The sequence below is a fragment of the Megascapheus bottae genome, chromosome 10 (assembly GCF_031878675.1).
Source record: "Megascapheus bottae isolate mThoBot1 chromosome 10, mThoBot2.hap1, whole genome shotgun sequence".
Lineage (NCBI taxonomy): Eukaryota > Metazoa > Chordata > Mammalia > Rodentia > Geomyidae > Megascapheus > Megascapheus bottae.
The window spans coordinates 45,748,075-45,762,629 of NC_143518.1; the positions used below are offsets into that span (position 1 = coordinate 45,748,075).

Sequence of the window (14,555 nt, forward strand, 5' to 3'; positions counted from 1 at the left end):
GATGGAATTTGCTGTTCTTGAAGAGACCAATCACATATCACTATGCTTCACAACCACAGAGCTGCAAAGAATGGAGATCCTGAAAAACTTTATCTTTCACAAATAAAAATGTGCAAAATGGATATCCACAAACTTTAAATTGATAATTTAAAAATGAGAAAAAAAGCAAAAAAACCCCACAAAACAAAAAAACAGCCTATGAAAAGGGTAGTATAGGAACAGACTATGTGTAATTACAGTGTGATTTCCAATTAGTCTAAAAGCCTATTTTCACAAACATTAACCCTATTTTGAAGTTAACAACCCTCATCCTTTTCCATAGCTAGCTTTTCCCCCATTTAGGTCATGAGTCTCTTAGGAACTATTTTGTTTTTCTACGAAGTGCTGCTCTTTCCGGAAGCTCCCATTTGATTCAATACACACCACCATGAGCACTCTGTATTATAGCTTCCCCCCTTTTCTGCTTTTTGGGGGGGGGTATCTGTAAGTCTATTCAACATCAACTCACACATAGACCACAAATTTGGCAAAAACAATATTGGCTACAAAATGACGGTACCATTGTAATCCCACAACGTATATAAATGTTTGGACCAATTGGGCACTGACTTTCGTTGTTGTCATATTTTGTGGCCAGTCTCTCTCCTGGAATTCAGCTTTCTGCTCTTCTACAAATCTTCTTTCTCTACCATGGGAATTATATTGGGTGGGTTTTCAATATTTCAGCATTTGGATATTGGAGACTTTTAATATTTCAGAAATGTGTTTCTCAGGATTTTAGGCTTTAGGAATTTCAGGATATTCTGGATGCTTCAGGGATTTTAGGAATTAGAGATACAGGGATTTTGCCCCTGGGGATTTACATATTTAATATTAATGGCACAGAGATGGGAAGTTCTTCTGTGATCTTTCCGGATCAGTGTTTACCTTGATCCCTTAGTGCTTAGCACTTGTCCAACTTCTGGGTATTGGTTATGTGAGTGATGTGTTGATTTCCTAAGTCAATCTATGTCTCTGTGTCCTATTTGATGAATTCCAACACATCTAAAGTGATAGAATATCTTTCCAAAATTGATATTAGAAAGTCAGTTACTACTCAGTTAAAAATGTTGTGTTCTTTAAAGAACACCATATCTTCTAGAAAGCATGATATAAATGATTCCTTCTTTCCTTCTATCATGGGTATCAAAATCCAGTCATTATTTTAATATAATTCTTCAATTATTTTCATTGCCAAGTCTCATACCATCTAAAAACACCCCTGTGGTGTTTTTTTTCAAACCATGGTGTACAGCCAACGTTTCCACTTAAAGTACATATTTCTTTCCCAATGGGACACACTAAAGAAGGCTTGCTGTTTAAAATTCAAGACTATATGATTCTCTGCCTCTATAAATAACTAACATGAACAATAACAACAAGAATAAAACATAAAAACAGTCTTGAAAATGTTCCTGCTTAGAAAATAAGCCTAAGTTCATTTCATGAACAAAGAAATTACTGGCCAGGAAAAACATAATATAGGCCAAAGTCAAAACAATATATGAAATCAGCACGTACTTTTAAATGTTCATAAGAGCGGAAGAAAGTAAATAGTTGTACTATTTGGGGAGACTGGAAGAAAACCTTTGTTCTCTGCTATCAGATAAGCATTAGAAATAGATGCGGGATCCAAGGAGACAAGAGCAGATTATCTATCCTGGAATGGAAGCACATAGGATATTGACAAGAGACAGGTATTTATTAAGTCACTGAAAAGGTTGGTATGGCCTCCAGAAGTAAGATGAATGTTTGTGTGGCAGAAATGGGATTCATTCATGTAGAGTGTGTGATGATTTTGTATACTATGAAAGTTCCCACCCTTTCAGCTTCAAGCTCATGGTGTCTCAATTACAATCTTAGTACACTTCTGAAACATTAGACTTGGGAGCAGCTTAGAGATCTATACCTATGCCACCCTGAATAATGCCAGATCTTATATGATGTTAAAAACAAGCAGATTTGATGAATGGATACAGAGAATGTGGTATATATACACAATGGAATTCTACATAGCCAACAGACAAGATAAAATAATGGCATTCGCAGGGAAGTGGATGAATCTAGAGCGAATCATGTTGAGTGAGACAACTCAAGACCCAAGGAACAAAAGGCGCATGGTATCCTTAATATGTGGCTATTAAATCCAAAGACTACAAGAGTGAGGACTCAATAACTGAATACCCAATGCTATGGACATGGTAATGGAAATATAAACATAACTATATAGACATAAAAACCTATGACTCTATAGACATAATGTTTTATTTCATAAATTAATGTTTCTATGACATACAAACCCTAAGCCTAATTTTGATTAAGTTCTAAATACTAAGTCCCAGTGATTGTAAATAGAGATTCCCTTCTTGAACACTTGTTTGTTAAACTTGTCATTTAAAATATGATATAAAAATCAACGTTAAGAAATTCTTTAATAAAAAAACAAAAAAAACCAAGCAGATTCAAGCCTGGCTAGTACTTAGATGAGGACAAAATAGCTGAAGAATAATCACTATAATTAGAATTGGAGATAATCTGTGCGAACCCATTGCATACATATATGTCTAATTGATATGTGCATATGTATATGCATTTATACATAAATTATAAATGTGTTGCTATTATATATATCTGTATTTACACACATACACATACACACACATATGTACTCCCCCATTTTTTTTCTCTGAGAGCATCTGGAAAGAGCAATTTTGTGATAGAAAAGTCTATTGCTAGTAGTTTCTGAATTCTATATTCCAATATGAGGGAATAGAAGTCCTTGAACACATGGTTGGTTCAAGAATTTGGACAAAAATAGTACCAGACAAGTCTCTTCTTTTCAGTAACAGCAGTGCTCAAAGAATAAAAGTGGGGTTGGAAGTGTGACTCAAGTTGGTAGAGTGCCAGAGAATGAGCAAAGTTTCAGGTACTGAGTTTGAGTTCTAGTCTCAGAGCCTAAAAAAGAGAAAAAAGAGAGAGAGAAGGAGAAGGAAGGAAGGAAGGAAGGAAGGAAGGAAGGAAGGAAGGAAGGAAGGAAGGAAGGGAGGGAGGGAGGGAGGGAGAGAAACACAGAAAGAGACAGAGAGACAGAGAGAGTCAGAGAGACAGAGAGAGAGAGAGAGAGAGACAGAGACAGAGACAGAGACAGAGACAGAGAGACAGAGAGAGAGGAAGGGGGCGCATAATAAGACAACAGCAAAACAAGTGACAAGAGAACAATTCTGGATCAACATCAGTTTTTCCCCAAATTCAACTCATTGAATGAAGTAAAAAGTATGAGTTGCTGTAAGGAAATAAAATCTGCATGATTTAATAATCAATGAGGTATTGTGGTAGCATCAAAGCACAATGTTTGATGGCAAAAGTATAATAACTTTATAAGGAATAATCCCAGAAGACATCTGACTGAAAAAAAATAGAAATAGACAACTGTAGTAATGGTAGAAATGGGAAACATGAACTACTTAATAAAATACAATGAGAATACTGCTCCTTTTATAATTTGTATAATAAAAAGGAACTTTAGAAGAAAAATGAGCCTCTAGATATCATGCATTGAATTTAAACCCAATCAGAATTCTTTTACTTCATGGCAGCAGTAAGACTTTTCCCACTTGCTCACCAACACACTGACATTTTACAGGATACTAAAAGAATGAATTGCAGATAGTATTTGAAATTAAAATGTTTTTCATTAGGTATTTTAGAAAACTCTTTGATTTTCCATGCAGCCTCACTGTTTTTGAGGTGCATTTTTTAAAATGGAACCATTTGTTTGTTCTTGCCAATTAATTGGTTACATATGGTGAATGTTCATTTTTAACTTTTTAATTTCTTATAATTTAGAGAAAATGGCATATTATTTAATGCCTAAGTGAAATACTCCTGTCTCCCCCAGACAGAATTTTTCAGTGTTTTTAAATGTCAGTAATTTAATTGGCAAGATAAAGAATAACAGAAGTTGCCAAAATGATTATGCCAAGTAATAGATATGCCGAGGGTATCTCTAGTTTCAATCACATAAACCAACAACAGGCTAGATTTTTTTAATGGGGTGATGATGATATGAAGAGATAGAAAATGAAAACAGTGATTATTAAAACTAAAGTTATACTAGGCCCTTAAGAGTAGGTAGGGATAGAACAAAAATATACAAAACACCAATTATAAATTAGTCACAGTGAAAAAGAGTGAAGTAATAAGACATTTTGAAATTATCCCTAACATAAATGTTGAATAAATGCAAAACATCAAACTTTCTCACCACTTCTTTAAAAAAAATCCCAGAGGTTCTGAATTAAATTATTGGCAAAAGCATGTCTTTTATGGGAATTTAGCCCAAAATATGATGACTTCAAAAACAGGATGTCCACTATTCATCATAGAAGCATTTGTCCTATTCCCCATATAAAAATCACATATGGTTTTCACAAGCAATCTATAACAAGAGGTCTAAATAATATCCACAGAAAAAACATCATGCAAAGAGTTGAAAACAATATTTGATATTTTTGTAAAGTCCACTCACTATTTCAAATCAAATTTCATACCCACTTTCTAAAGTACTGAAGTAGAGAAAGGAAAGAATAGAAGCTATTTCAAGGGACTAATAGAATTCGAGGGAAGTCCATGCAGAATTGCACTGATCAAGATGATTGAATTGTTTGGCCTTTGGCAATGAATGGCTTTCCACCTCTTAATGAGGTGATTATGGCTGAGAGAAGACCCAACAATTTCCCAGTTGTTGCTAGTTCTTCCTAGGACCCTTTGTATGCTTCAGTTTGGGGTTCCCCCCTTAATACCTGACATTAACATTTCTAACAGGCAGCAGACCATGGCAACTGCTATGGTTTGACTGGATATGGCCAAAACTCATACATCGACACTTTGAATCAAGTGAGGTAGGTACTACATACATTTGAAGGACCTTCTAAGGAGTGTCATCGGGGATTTTTTTTTAATGGGATTTTTCAGCTGGATGAGACAAATTGGGGGGCATATTTGTGATCAGTACTGGCCCCGCTGTGGTGTTAGAAGTCTTGTTCATTATTGATCCTGTATGAAAGGAAATAATTTGTTTTCAGATAAATGACAGAATTTAACAAATACCAGAGATAATACAAACATAGGTCTGCATCTTACCCTTAATACCACCAGGTTTTGCTAATGCTACACTTCCCTTTAGAAGTGTTTAAATAGGTGTGTCACCAGGACATATTTCTAAAGGGAACATTGGGAAGCAGAATCAGATCATACATCGCAACACATTTTTTTCTGTAAAGATCTAGCTCTTCAAAAATATATCCTAATTATCTTTAAGTAGTTGTACAGAGAAGATATTAAACAAAGCAGTTTATGAATAAAATGTCTTAATCAATGCCACCCCTTTCAGCATTGTCATTCATCCTACCAACCCATCCTTCCCCTCACTTTTCTTAATTTTGTAGTCTATACATTGAATTATTGACTGCATTCTCCTTCTCCATGCTAAGTTGTAGTCCTTCTTGTCTTAAAAATCACCTAAAAATCTGGCAAACCAATTGTCACATGGATTATATGATCTGAATTTTCTTAAAATGTTTCCATACTTGAAAATGAAATGACTGTATTGTCTTGGTAATTCTGTCTTCCTCATGTCAGGATATTTCTTTAATATAGTAATGTCCTACTGTTGAAAGACAAAAATCTGGTGTATCATATATAAAACTACTTGTACATTCTCAATTATCAACAGCCTATTTTCAATTATAAACAGCCTACTTTATATTTCTAGGCTCATTTGTATATTTTCATTGAAATAATTTACTATAAAGAATATTTTTTTCTTTCATTGCCATTGTTGATAGATTGCTTTTTAATCAGTCTTTACTTCTTTTTAAGGATTAGAAAAGTAATAAAGATTCTTGAGCTGTTGATATAGTTTAGATATGAGGTCTTTGTCCGTTGTATGGTTGGTGAAGATCTTCTCCCACTCTGTAGGCTTCCTAATTTACTAGCTATGTCCTTTGCCATACAAAAGCTCTGCAGTTTAATGCAGTCCCACTTATCCAGCCTTTCTCGGATTTGTTGTGATTCTTGGTCCTTATTAAGAAAGTTTCGACCTGTGCCAAGGAGGCCTAGTGTATCTCCTATTCCTTCCTGTAGAGTTTTCAGTGTGTCAGCTTTTACCTCCAGGTCTTTGATTCATTTGGAGTTAATTCTAGTGCAAGGTGACAAAGAAGGATCCAGCTTTAGTTTTCTGCAGGTGCTTAACCAGTTCTGCCAGCACAACTTGTTGAAGAGGCTGTCTTTCTTCCATTCTATTTTTTTGGCTCCCTTGTCAAAGATTGGTGGCCATAGGTCTGTGCTTTAATATCTGGGTCCTCAGTTCTATTCCATTGGTCTTCAGGCCTGTTCCTGTGCCAGTACCAAGCTGTTTTGATAATTATTGCTTTGTAGTAGAGTCTAAAGTTTGGTATTGTAATTCCTCCTGCGCTGTTCTTTCTGCTCAGAAGTGTTTTTGCTATACGGGGTCTTTTATTATTCCATATGAAATTTTGGATTGCCTCTTTTATTTCTTTAAAGAATGACATTGGGATATTGATGGGTATTGCGTTGAATTTGTAGATAGCCCTTGGCAAGATTGTCATTTTCACGATGTTGATTCTTCCAATCCAGGAGCATGGGAGGTTTTTCCATTTCCTTAGTTCTGATTTAATTTCCTTTTTCAGGGTTTTAAAGTTTTCATCAAAAAGGTCCTTTACATTCTTAGTTAAGCTAATTCCTAGGGACAAAGGCCTCATATCTAAAATATATCAACAACTCAAAAAATTGAGTCACTCCAAAACTAATCTCCAAAGTAACAACCATCCCATTAAAAAATGGGCCAAAGACTTAAAGAGACTCTTCTCTGGAGAAGAAACAAAAATGGCCTATAGACACATGAAAAATTGCTCAACATCTCTTGTCATAAAAGAAATGCAAATCAAAACAATGCTAAGAATTCGCCTCACTCCAGTTAGAATGGCCAGGATCAGGAAAACTAATAACAACAGATGCTGGAGGGGATGTGGCCAGGAGGGATCACTACTACACTGTTGGTGGGAATGCAAACTCGTTCAACCACTATGGAAAGCAGTGTGGCAGTGCCTCAAAAGGCTAAACATAGAGCTTCCCTATGACCCAGCAATTTCACTACTTGGCATTTGCCCAACCATCCAGAAACTAGGGCATACTAAATCCACTAGCACATCAATGTTCATTGCAGCATTATTCACCATAGCAAAGATATGGAACCAACCTAGATGTCCCTCAATTAATGAATGGATCCACAAGATGTGGTATTTGTACACAATGGAATTCTATGCTGCTGTCAGAAAAAACAACATCGCCCCATTTGTTAGGAAATGGAAAGACTTAGAAAAAATCATATTAAGCAAATTAAGCCAGACTCAAAGGAACTTAGGCTCAATGGTTTCCCTCATTCATCATAACTAGTAGAAACCTTGGGCTCTCCTAGCAGAGATTTGCAATAGAGCAAAAACTTGACACATAAGGCCATATAGTATGAAGCTAATTGAATGGACCTCTAGGATATTGAAACAAAGCCATATAATGAATGATTGCTGTCCTTAATGTGCTATGTTATCTCTCATCTCTTTTGCTGTTTCTTGGTTATCTCATATTGTCACAATATTTCACTTTGTTATCTGATATATTGGATACATTTGTATTTGGTTACTTGAAATTGGACAGGGAAGGGGGGAAAACCAAGAGGGTAATGGGGACCAAGACATGTGAAAGGGTATCAATGTATGAGAATTAATGCACCTTCTATCTGACAAATATCATGTAACCCTTTTATTAATTACAATAAAAAATATAAAAAAAAGAAAAAGATTCTTGAGAGGCAGAGATTGGGAAATTATTATTTCAAATCCAGTCTGGGAAAAGTTATCAAGACTCATTCTCAGAAATAAAATACAAGTGAAAATGTCAGGCCTATGGTTTAAGGGGTAGAGGCATTTGCCTCACATGAGCAAGGTCCTGGATTCAATCCCAGATACAAGGAACAAAGGAAAATTCAAAGTGAGTGGAAACTAAAACGTCAGTCTTCTATCACTAAACTTTCTTCCATATCTTTGCAAAATTCCAGTTTCTCTAGCATCTATTTATAATTGTGAAATTGATTTGATCTTTCTTCTTGCTGTGATTTTTTTTTCCCTTTCACTTGTAGGAGAGAACAAGGTGATTTCCACCCCCATGCTTTAGGAATTGTTTGCATGGGCAGTGACAGGAAAGGCGAGGGAAAAGGAGCAGGTGAGCTGAGTGATTACTGGCTTAGCAAAGAAATTTTTAGGCTCATTAACATATCTAGCTTTGAGAATCCACACGTATATAGGCAGCAGGCATAAAAAGTTGGAGAAATAACAACTAGATATGGAAACATTGCTGAATACACTGACATTTACAAAGGACTTGGCCTTTGCATGATTTGGAATGAGGTAAAATGTTTTATATGATGGAGACTGGATATATCACCATACAAATACAATATTAAATTTGGCTGAATAAAATATTTAAACAAATCATTAATATTTAAAATATTTAAATAAATCTTTAATATTTAAATAAACCCACAGACTGAAGGATTTATGGCTATTTCATGCAGATCTCATTAAATCCCTTCCAAACAATGGTAGCTCCAATTTGAGCTAGTAGCGTGCTTTAAGAGAATTACTTATACCACACACATATACTATAAACTAGACCATCGCATGGCAAATTGAAAACAAAAATAAAGTACAGCCAGAGGTTGTGATTTATCCCCAAATGCATGATTTTCTTTCTTTCTTTCTTTCTTTCTTTCTTTCTTTCTTTCTTTCTTTCTTTCTTTCTTTCTTTTCTTTTTTTTGTCGATCATGGGGCTTAAACTCTGGGCCTGGGCACTGTCCCTGAACTCTTCAGCTCAGGGCTACATCCCTTCCCCTTCAGCCACAGTACCACTTCTGTTTTTTTAGTGGTTAACTGGAATCTCATAGACTTCAGTGCTGGGTTGGAACTGCAGTCCTCAGATCTCAGCCTCCTAAGTAGCTAAGATTACAGGTGTGAGCCACCGTTCCCGGTCAAATATATGATTTTGAAGGGATATAATGACCATTGATTTAAAAAAATTGAAACTTTTTTTCTTTAAATTACACTGTATTTTCTATGTTTGCATGGAAGAATGTCTAAGCCTAACATCCTTATCCATAGCACACATATGTTATTCTTAGGATAAACTGCAACATAAGGATCTTAAACACAGTATATATTATAGCCAAATATTTAACATATTAAAAACTTGAAGGTCATTAAAAACCATACTTACTTAAAACATTGTATGAACTTAATCTTGACAGAAGGAATTTTCGCTTTAAATTCTCTATGCACGTGTCTCCCTCTTCTGACTTTCTCTGTGATTATGTATCCTCTTCCTACTAACCTTATTCTCATTCTTTCCAAATTTAGGGTTTATATATAAAAGAGGAATACTGAACCTATACTGTTGAAAATGATGGCCAAGATGTGGGAATAGAAACCAGATTTGTACTTTAACCTAGAACACTGGAATACTGGACCACATGTATGTTTTCGGACACTGGATATTGGAAGCCCAGGAGAATTGTTGGGGCTGACAGGGATAGGAATGTTTTATGCTCTCACTAGTTAAGATATAGAAACGAGCTCACAGTACACAGGATATCAGATACTACTAAAAATGTAAGGCCTGACTAGCAGGTAGAATTAGTGTTACAGCAGACAATGCTCTGACCCCATGTAAGGAAGTCTGAAATCTAATCAAAAGTCATTATGCATGCAAAAGAAACAAGAAACTATTACCTGTAAGAAAGTAATAATATTTAGAGGCTCACAAAGATGGATATAATACTCTTAAGATACAATGAAGAGCAGGGAGCCAGTGGGCTACTCAGGAGGCTAAGATCTGAGGATCATGGTTCATAACTAGCCTGGGCACTAAAGTCTGAGAGACTCTTATCTCCAATTAACCACCAGAAAGCCAGAAGTGGTGCTGTGGCTCAAGTGGTAACGTGCTAGCCTTGAGCTAAAGAGATTAGGGACAATGCCCAGACCCAGAGTTTAAGTCCCATGACCAACAAAAAGAAAAAAATATACAATGAAGGACTGTACTGGGGAGCAGTACTGGAATTTGAGCTCTACCACTTTGAGCCTTGTCTTCAGCCATTTTGCTTTAAAACTTTTGCCAGTACATGTCTTCTACTTATGTATCAACTCTCAATTTGTTCTGTGGATTAGAGATTCTCACATTTTTTGGAGGGTAAAGGAGGGCAAAAGGCTGGACTACAGGGTAGCTCTAGTAGATTTTTGAGAGCCTCCATGCTGATATCCATAATAGATGTAGACACTTACAGTGACCAATGGTCCCCATATCCTCACCATTTGCTTTTTCTTTTTTGTTTTTGTTAATGTCCATTCTGATGGGAATGAGACTTAATTTCAAAGTTTTTTTTAAATGTATTTTTTTTCTTTTGGTGATAAATACTGAGCAGTTAGTCATGTATGGTTCTTTTAAGCATTGCTTGTTCAGTCTATTTGCTAACGTATTAAGTTGATTCTTTGAGAGTTAAGTTTCTTGAATGCCATGTCTATTCTGGGTATGAATCCCTTGTCAGATTTAGAGCCGGCAATTAATATTATTTATTATTATTCTTTTGTAGGCTGGGTCTACTGACTGCATCTTTTGCTAGGAGTAAGCTTTCAAGCTTCATGAAATCCCATTTGTTAATCATTATGTCAACGTGCTGAGCTAACTGAATCCTACTCAGGAAGTTAATGTCTATGCAATGTTTTTCCCATTTCTTTACTGCAGTACATTTTGATCTTACATTAAGATGTCTGACCCATTTTGGTGGGGCCTTTTTGGTTTTGTCCTTTGGGGGCTTGAACTCAGGGTCTGCATGCCATCCTTGAGCTCTTTTTGCTCAAGGCTAGTGCTCTAGCACTTTTGAGCCATGGTGTCATGTCCCCTTTTCTGGTGGTTAATTGAAGGTAAGAGTCTCAAGGGCTTTCCCAGCCTGGCTTTGAATTGTGATCCTCAGATCTGAGCCTCCTGAGTAGGATCTGACTCATCTGAATTGATAGTACAGGTAAGGATCTAGTTTCCGTCTCCTGCATGAGGATAATCAGTTTGCTCAGCATCATTTATTCATGACACTGTCTTTACTCCACTATATATTTTGGGAATGTTTTTGTTAAAAATCTGAAATCTGTAGGCTTATTTCTGGCTCTTCTAATTGTATTGTTCTTAATGCTTAGTTCTGAGTCAGTACCATACTGTTTCTTTTTCCCCTATGGCTCTGTAGTATAATATGAAGTATTTGCTGTATTTTTTTTGGATAAGGATTATTTTGGCTATTGGGGGCCTTTGGCACAGCTATATCAATTTTCGGATTAATTTTTCTATCTTTGTGAAGAATCACATTGAGATTTTGAAGAGTATTGCATTAAATATTTTGAATATTCTTGGCAATAAGAGTATTTTCATTATATGAATTTTGCCAAAATATGAATATGGGAGATCCTTGTTTTCTATTTTTTCTTCAAGGTGGTATAACTTGCACTGTAGAGGTTTTTTACTTCCTTGACTAGTTTTATTGCTATATTTATTTTTCAAGATATTGCTTGTGATATTATTCTCCTATTCCCCTCTATAGTTGTTCATTGTTGGTATGAGGATTTTTGTGTATTAATTTTGTACCCTGTAACATTTAGGAGTTTTGTGGTGAAATATTTAGGGTCATTTGGGAATAGGATTACATCATCTAAATTATGGATAATATGACTTATTTATCTATTTGGATTCATTTTGTTTGTTTACTGTATTTTTCTGGATAGGAATTCTGATAGTATATTAAGAATGGAGGAAGAGGATATCTTTGTCTTATCCTTGATTTTATATGAAATGGTTTCAATTTTACCCCATTTAGCATGATGTTGGGTATGGTTGTATACAGCGTTCAATACTTTAAAGTACATTCCTTCCATTGTTTCTTCACAACTTTTTATCACAAAACACACTGAATTTTGTGAAAGGTCTTTTCTTCAACCCAGATGATCATGATTCCTTTTTCATTTACTCATTTAGATATATTAAAGTAAGCTGCATACCTCAAAATATCTGTATCCTGGTGTGAAATTCTGGTCATTGAGTTCCGCTAACAAGTACTTTGAGCATTTTGTGTCTATATTCATCAAAGGCATTTGCCCATAGTTGTCTTTATTTTTGTGGCATCTCTGTCCAGTTTTGGAATGTTTGTAATATTTCATTCAATTAGATTTAGTAATAATCTTTCCCTTTCTATTTCATGGAAAAGTTTGAGGAGTATTGATGTTAGTTCTTCAAAAGTATTATAGATCTCAGCCACAAATCCAATGGATTCTGGGCTTTTCTTGTTGTGGTGTTTATTAATATTTCGAATTCATCCTCTTAGTTGAGTCTAGAAATCATCATTGTTATTAGATTTTCCAGTTAATTTGAATAAAAATTTTCAAAGTATTCCCTCATGATATTCTGGGTTCATTTATATCTGTTGTGACATGGCCACTTTCATCTCTAATTTTATTTATTTGGCTCATTTCCCTTTCTTTTTTGGTCATATTTGCAAAAAGTTTATCAGTTTCATTTATCTTTTCTAAGAACCAGCTTTTTGTTTCATTGATCTTTTACATTTTTTTATATGGTTTCATTGATATCTTCCCTAATCTTTATAATGTTTCTCTTTGTTTTGCAATACCAGGCTTGTAATCACAGTTTCCTGAAAGTTTTACCATTGAGTGATATCTCCAGCCCTTCTGTGCATTATTTTGACATAGAGCCTTGCTTGCATCCTCCTACGACTGGATCAGAATTCTTTGTACTTGCCATTATAGTTGACATGATAGGTAAAAGTCAATGCACCCAGCTATTGGTGGAGTGACATCTCACAGATTTTCCCCTTGCTGTGTCTTCAAACTCTAATCTTCCCAATCTCAGTTAGGCTACAGGTGTATGTGAGTAGCTAGGTTTACAGAGCTGATCATCACGGCTGGATTCCTGTTTGAATTTTGAGATAGTGTCTCATTCACTTTTTTGCTAGCCTCAAACTGTGATACTTCCATTTTTATTTTTATTTTTGTGTAGCTGGGACTACATGAATGCACGGTGAGGCCTGGCCTACTGTTAGCTTTCAACTATTTATGTTGGAATGTTTAAGCACTTTAAAAAGTCTTCATTTTTTAAATGAAAGTATATCTGAAAAAGAATGGTTTGAATGAATCTAATATTAATATTGCTCTCTAATGCTAAGCACTTCAGGAATTACTTCACTGAGTAAATTACTTCTTTGTGTTTATTATTATAATTTGGCAATAAAGTTCACTTTTCACAAAGACATTCCATATATAGCAACAAGTCAATAAACATTCATTCATTATGCTTCTCCAGTTCTTCAGGAAGCTTTGTAAGAATCCATGACTTCAGCTTCTCTAGCTCAGGTTTCCTTATTTCATGATAATACTTTGGAAAAGTATGAAACTTGGTGCTTACTCCTAGAAGTTTTAATCTTGAATTTGTCTCTTCACCCCAGGAATAAAGAACGAGTTCATCTGCAGTGCCATGACACTGAAATAACTCTGGAAGCAAACCATCATTTTTCTGAACAGCCTAGAGAAAAAGAAGGAAAATGGAAAGGTTGAAGAAATTTGATTTGTTTGTTCTTGGAAATGCAAGAGAAGAAAAATTCTAATTTAGCCAAACTACAGTAACTAAACAGAAGGGGCTGTGCCCTGTGAGGTATATATTTAGAGGCAGGCTTCTGGAGGTCATTACGTTTTGACACCAGAGAGCTGTGGTTGTATGAACCATGAGCTCTAGGGTACAATAAGGAGTAGTTCTCCTGTCTGTAGCTATTTTATTATTTGTATTTCTGGGAATGAAGCTGTAGCAATGGAACATAATACATTCATCAATTTGGATATTAGTATAAAATAAGTATCAATTTCATGGCACCATAAGCAAACCTATATAGGTCATATTTACTTTTTGTGCTAGTACTGAGGCTTGATATTAGTGCCTTGTACTCTTACACAGCTATTTTGCTCAAGGATAGTGCTTGAGCCATGCCTCCAGTTCCACATTTTGCTGGTTAATTGGAGATAGAGTCCCATAGACTTTTTTTTTTTTTGGTGGGTCATGGGGCTTGAACTCTGCCTGGGCACTGTCCCTGAGCTCGTCAGCTCAAGGCTACTGCCCTATCTTTGAGCCAAGCCCCACTTCCCTTTTTCTACAGGTTAATTGGAGATGAGTCTTAGGTCTTTTTGTGACTGGGCTGGCTTTGAACCTTGATCCTCAGATCTCAGCCTCCTGAGTAGCTAGGATTACAAGTGTGAGCCAATGCACCCGGCTTCCTGCAGACTTTTATGCCCAGGTTGTTGTCAAACTATTATCCTCCAGGCTTCAGCCTTCTGTATAGCTATTC

At 35.6% G+C, this 14,555-nt stretch overlaps 1 protein-coding gene across 3 annotated transcripts in view; it reads right to left on the reverse strand.

Annotated features, from left to right (window-relative positions):
- Nucleotides 1–4,791: 4,791 nt before the first annotated feature.
- The window catches only part of Lyplal1 (lysophospholipase like 1), a 32,888-nt gene continuing 23,124 nt past the window's right edge, over nucleotides 4,792–14,555 (reverse strand). For 2 of the 3 annotated variants that reach the window (XM_090339910.1, XM_090339911.1), the window contains exon 5: nucleotides 13,410–13,741. In XM_090339910.1, coding sequence (XP_090196036.1) covers nucleotides 13,502–13,741 — 240 coding nt within the window. In that variant the 3' untranslated portion in view covers nucleotides 13,410–13,501. Of the gene's footprint in view, nucleotides 5,095–13,409; nucleotides 13,742–14,555 lie in introns of those variants that run through there. The other variant, XM_090339912.1, reaches the window with a different exon arrangement.